This window comes from Mauremys reevesii, linkage group 8 (assembly GCF_016161935.1).
Source record: "Mauremys reevesii isolate NIE-2019 linkage group 8, ASM1616193v1, whole genome shotgun sequence".
In the NCBI taxonomy this organism is placed as follows: Eukaryota; Metazoa; Chordata; order Testudines; family Geoemydidae; genus Mauremys; species Mauremys reevesii.
In genome coordinates, this window is record NC_052630.1 from 21,427,780 (window position 1) to 21,433,539 (window position 5,760).

General features: G+C 40.8%; 1 protein-coding gene across 1 annotated transcript; it reads right to left on the bottom strand.

Annotated features, from left to right (window-relative positions):
- Positions 1 to 476: 476 nt before the first annotated feature.
- Positions 477 to 5,300, bottom strand: LOC120369761 (toll-like receptor 13). The gene has a single exon (XM_039483415.1). The coding sequence runs from the start codon at positions 5,288 to 5,290 to the stop codon at positions 2,432 to 2,434; it is 2,859 nt and encodes a 952-aa protein (XP_039339349.1). The 5' UTR covers positions 5,291 to 5,300; the 3' UTR covers positions 477 to 2,431.
- Positions 5,301 to 5,760: the final 460 nt, after the last annotated feature.

Here is a 5,760-nt window from a genome sequence, read left to right on the forward strand (position 1 = left end):
GGAATTTAGGCATTTGCTAGATTTAAAAAGAAAAACAACTACAAGGATTAAGCATCAAGAATAACTTTGTTGAGGTCCAGCTTAAAGGTTACGAGCAAAACAAAAGGACCTGGGGTTAGCACAGAGGAATCCACAAGCCATAATGAAATACAAGGAATAAACCTAATTGCGTCTTCCTAGACATTTCCTGATCTACTTACATATCTGGGATTTTAAATGAGTAGTTTCTAGGTATGATACTGATGATTTTTTCATACCTGGCCCAAGCTCTTACATCATAGCTCTGTCCTGTTTGCCTCTCCCTGGGAGAACAACAGACAGACAAAAGGGGAGTCTTGTTTCAATTTTAAAAAGTTCTAGCCTTCCCATTGGCTCTTTTGGCCAGGTGCCCACTTACTTTCTTTTACCTATGCATAGTAGTGAGACTTTTTAACCCTTTACAGGTAGAGCAATAGGAGAACAGCTGCTAAGAGGGATTTTATAGCTACTGGCTGGCTGGGTGTCCAGAAAAGGGAGCTCCACTCCCCCTTCATTTATCACAAGGTGTCTTCTTGTAACAACAGAGAATCCCTCACAATCCATTTGCTTATGCCAGAGTAAGAAGTAAGGGCCCAATCTAGCAAAGCCATTAAGACTAGAGCTGCTTGAAAGTCGGAATTTTCATTCTGTGGGAAATTCCAAAATAAAAAATTAAAGTTCCTTTTGGAAATGCAAATGGAATTTTGAAATTCCCTGCAAAAGGGAAAATCTGGGGAAAAAATCAGTTTGAAATAATCGAAACATTTTGTATCAAACATTTCTACGTGAAATTGAGCCTGAGCTTCCAGCTCAACTGTGGTTCCCAGGGCTTTTAGGATCCTGACTCCCCATCAGGCTGGTTAGGAGCCAGGGCTCCCAGTCTTCCAGTTCTGTGGCTGGGGGCCTGGAAGTCTTGAGAGCCCCTAAAGCCTTTCAGGCTCTTGGGTCCAGAGCAGAGACCTTGAAACCATAGGGCAGTCCGCATAGTGAGACTGCTCAGAGCTGCAGGCCCCCAAGCTGGTGTTGTTCATGTTTTCGTGAAATATTTCAAGTTCAACAAATTGGCATTTTCCAACTAAACTGTTTTGTTGAAAATCCAGCTCTAGTTCAGTGGGACTAGTCACATGCTTCTATTCTATTCTATATTGGTTCTCAGACCTCGCTCATCACCACAGTATCTGAACACTTGTTTAAAATTAAGCATGTGCTTAAATGCTTTACTGCATTTAAGCCTTAGGTCTTATGTACACACAAAAGTTGTACCATTTTAATGATATCACTATAACTAAAGTGGTACAATCCCTCTAACGTGGACACAGCTATATATCTATAAAACAGTGCTATATTGGTATATTCTTATATATATATACTGGTATTCCTGTATGGGAAGTGCAATAAGCAATAGTGGTACAAGCACTTTTATACTGTGATAACTTTATCCACTCTAGGGGTTGTACCAGTATCATTATTTCATTAAAAATTACAAACCAGCCAACATGGTTCTACCAGTATAAAAACACAGCGTGTAGAGCAGGACTTAGTGTGGCTATTTTCTCCCTGTCCTGATTGACATTGGTAATCAATCTCTTGTCCTAAAGATTAAAAGATGAAATGTAGAAATGAACCTAAACATTAGATTTTAACAAGTGTAAATAATAATTAAAAGTTCATAGGAGAGCTTTTTCTCTATGCAGTTGTTCTCTTTAATTGCCGCGAAGCAGGATTTACATAACTTCAGGGAGTTTGAAAATGAAAGTTTGCACCGAACGTTTTCTTAAAGGTGATTTGCAAATTGTTTTAAAATAGTTTCACAGAAACGTTTATGTTCACTGTGCCAAACAGCTGCAGACAGGAAGGCATTCATCATTTTGTTAAGTTGTTGTTTTGGGTTTGCAAAGGTTGTTTCTATCATTCTTTTCCACCCCAGGTTTGGTCTCTTTCGTTCACAGTTACTTAGCTTTGCTACTGAGTTCTTTCTTTCGTTCGTTCTTTCTTTCTTTCTTTCTTTCTTTCTTTCTTTCTTTCCTTTTTTACATTTTTAAAGCGCATTAAAACCCAATTAACAAATTTCAGCAAGTTAAGCTTGATGGTCCTGCAGACTCAAGGCTTCTGTTTAGCCACAGAAGAGGTACAAGAACACATAGTATCAATACAAGCTTCGTACACACATACAGTCAGTAGCCCAGTCTATAAGCCTCAACCGTGGCCTGGCAACTTGCAGGTGGTTTTAGTACTGACCTCTGTAATGCAAGTGCCACTACCACAGTCCCCTGCTGTGAGGGGAAGCCAAATAATTTCAAATACTGGACATTAATGTCTTCAATATCCAGGCTGATATCTAGAAATTGCAGAGCTGGCCCCATCAGAAATGTCATAAGCAGACAGAAAGAGTCACCGCAGACCACTGTCTTTACTAATCTTCATCTGGAATGATCCCAGACAAAATAGGATCTTCATCCTCTTTCCCCTCACTTGTCTTCAAGGCCATGTTGAGTTTATGCCAAAACAGCGGAATCTCCATCTCCTCCTGGGGCCACGTGAGGTATGTTTTCTTCTTCACCAGCTTTCTCATTCTGTGGTAGGATGATAGACTATCACTGGGGATGTGTTCCAGGAAAATCAGAATCAGGACATCCTTGTGTTCATCAAAGAGGCGAAAACTGGCAACCTGGATCTCCTTAGAGCACCACTCACTTTCCAGGTAGTGGTGGGTTATGACACAAATGGTCTTCCTGCTGGCATAGATGTTTTCCACAATGTTCTTCAGGATGCACTTCCCTGGTTCAAAGTCACGGTAGTGCAGACATAGCCTCCAGTGGTATTTGTCTTCCAGTGTGGGAAGGAGCTCATTGATCACCCACTCCTGGTCATGCGTGTTGTAGGAGACAAATGCGTCATAGTCGTATTTTGTATGTTGCCTCATCCTTTTGTACCTCTTGTCATGAATATAGGCAAGTAGCAGGTGGTAAGCATAAATCCCTGGCCACCTCCAGCGAAAACAGATGCATACTATCATCAGCAAAATAATTGTGGTTGTATTCGTAACAAATAAGATAAACTCATGGTTGACTGTGCAGGAGGAGGTGTGGAAGGCCCACAGTTTCCTTCCCTTACTGGTAAGTGGGAAAGCACAGGTGTATTGGTAGAAATAGAGCACTTGAGTTTTTAAGTCATGAAGAGACCAACTGAGGAACTTTTGGTTATCGCAAGAACAAGTGAAAGGATTTTGTCTAAGATCCAAAAAAGTAAGGTAAGGCAAAGCCCTTATGTGTTTAAGTTCAATTACATTTAGTTTGTTTCCAGATGCCCTGAGTATGGCCAGCTTAGAAAAGTTTACATGGAGAACAAAATCAAGAGACTGCAGCCCTATTTTATTGAGATGTAGCTCTGTCAGCTTCGGTCCAGGCTGGAGCAGAGCTGGGCTAATGAGATTGATAGGATTGTTGCTCAAATCCAGTTCTTGGAGCGTAGGGGTGTAACTAAAGGTGGATGGATCCAAATCAGTGATGGGTAAGTTGCCTGCATGGATTCTCACTATTGATTCCAACCCCTGCAAGAAGTTAGATGGAAAATTCAGAAGCCCTTTGTGACGTTGGCTGTTCAGAGAGAGGTATTTTAAGGACTTCAGGAGAATGAAGGGAGGGTTGTCAAGTTCTCCAGATGTCTCATAGGAGATGTAATTTTCAAAAAGCTCAAGGTCAACCAATGAGTTTACTCCCTGGAAGATGCCTTTCTGCAAAGTTTCCTTGGTGATCTTATTTGTGCCAAGAAGCAGTGTCTGCAGCTGCCTCAGACCTTCAAAGGCTCCGGGTTCTATTGTGCTAATTTGGTTGTCCAGCAGGCTGAGAAACTGCAGAGAAGTCAGATTCCTAAAAGTTTCTTTCTTGATGGAGCTCATCTTATTTCCTGCTAGTTCCATTTTTTCCAGTTTCCCTAAACTATCTGAAAAAGGTTGTGAAATTTCCAAAAGAAGGTTCATTCCCAAATTTAATTCCAACAAATTGTGTAGATCCCGAAACAAATCTGAGCTGATCGTAGTGATTCTGTTTCCAGTTAGAGTGAGGTGCTCCAGGTTCTTTAGATTGGCAAAGTCATTTGGGACAATTTTCCTAATTTGGTTAAAGCTGAGATCCAGACTTTTCAGAGACATTATATTCGAAGTTGCATTTGGTACTGCAGTGAACTCGTTTGCCAAGGAAAGACTCTGTAAAGAATTCAGGGGCTGAAAAGATATACATGGCACCACTTTTAACCTGTTGTGTGACAGATCCAAATGCCATAGATGAGTGCAGTTTTCAAAGACAATTCCTTTAATGCTTTCAAATTTATTGCCTTGTAAATTAAGAGTCTTGACATTTCGGTGCCAAAGGCATACCTTTTCTATGAGCTTGTCAGAATCAGTCAAGTTCAACTCATTTAGGTGGATCTCCTCTAGCAAAGAACAATTCAGTTTTTGGACCACAGCCAATATGTCTAGTGATGTCATAAATATCCCTCCTAAATATAATCTCTTTAACCCTTTCAGGAAACAAGGGTCTTGTATAATCCATGTAATGTGGCTATGGGTGCCAGAGAAAGATAAATCCAGTGAAAGAAGTCTATACAAAGCATCAGTTGCAACATCAATGAAAGAGATTGGGTTATGGGATGCATCCAGTTCACGAAGCCACATGGGCACATTAACAATATCTTTGGTCGTGAAATTTGTTATATTGTTCTCTCTTATGTGCAGCTCTTCCAAAGATTTTACCTTAAACACAACATCCAAAGCATTCAGAGAATGTAACTTGTTTGATGATAAATCAATTACCTTTAACTTCATCAGGTGGGCAAAGAGAGATGGTTCAATCCTGTCAATATTATTTTTCCTAAGTAGCAAGACTGTAAGGTTCCCCAGCCCATCAAACATAGAGCTGGAAAGAACTCTCAGCCGGTTTGAAGTGAGGTTCAAGATCTTTAGGCTACTTGTGTGAGTAAAAGTGCCTTCTTCAATTAGATGAATTTGGTTCTGAGAAACATTCAAGACTTGCAACAGACTCAGTTTGCTGAAGTCACTCTGCCTCAGGCTTGCAATCCGATTCTCAGACAGATCTAAGCTGCTTACATTCCAGGGAAGATGACTTGGGACTTGAGACAAGTTCTGATGATAGCACAGCACCTTTATCGTTTTGCTCCACTTTCCATGGACCACACAGTTCTGCAGTGAGTAAGGAGCCACTCCTTGGCCTTGGCTGAAGAAAATCAAGGCAGAGAAAAGCTGCAGGAACAACATCTCTCTAACTCTTGAGCGCTCCTTTAGTTCAAAACCAAGAGGAGTCGTAGTAGTGAGAAGAGAGCTGAAAGTGAAATTAGTTCTCTTGTGTAATCAGGAAAAGTCTCCAAATGAGGAAGAGAAATATCCTTGTATTGCATATCACTATTAATAAAATATTGAGGTCTCTAGTTTCAGAAGAGCTGGAGTTAGTTGCTTTACATCTCATCCTACTGAAGAATTAAAAATTAAAGGGCCAAATTTTCAAAGGATGGTGCAGTGGGTATGTGAGCACCTGTTATGGCCTGCATAAAACACTCAGGCATGTGCACAATGGGTAAGTGTGCAGAAAGGCTGTGATTTCATTCAGGTCTTCACCAGGGCTCGATTTTGCAATTTAGGTCACTCAGATGTTTAAAACCCCAATCGCTCCTGTAAATCAGGGACATACCTGTAGACATCTAAGCGTCCAGCTTTTCCCTTCTCAGCCA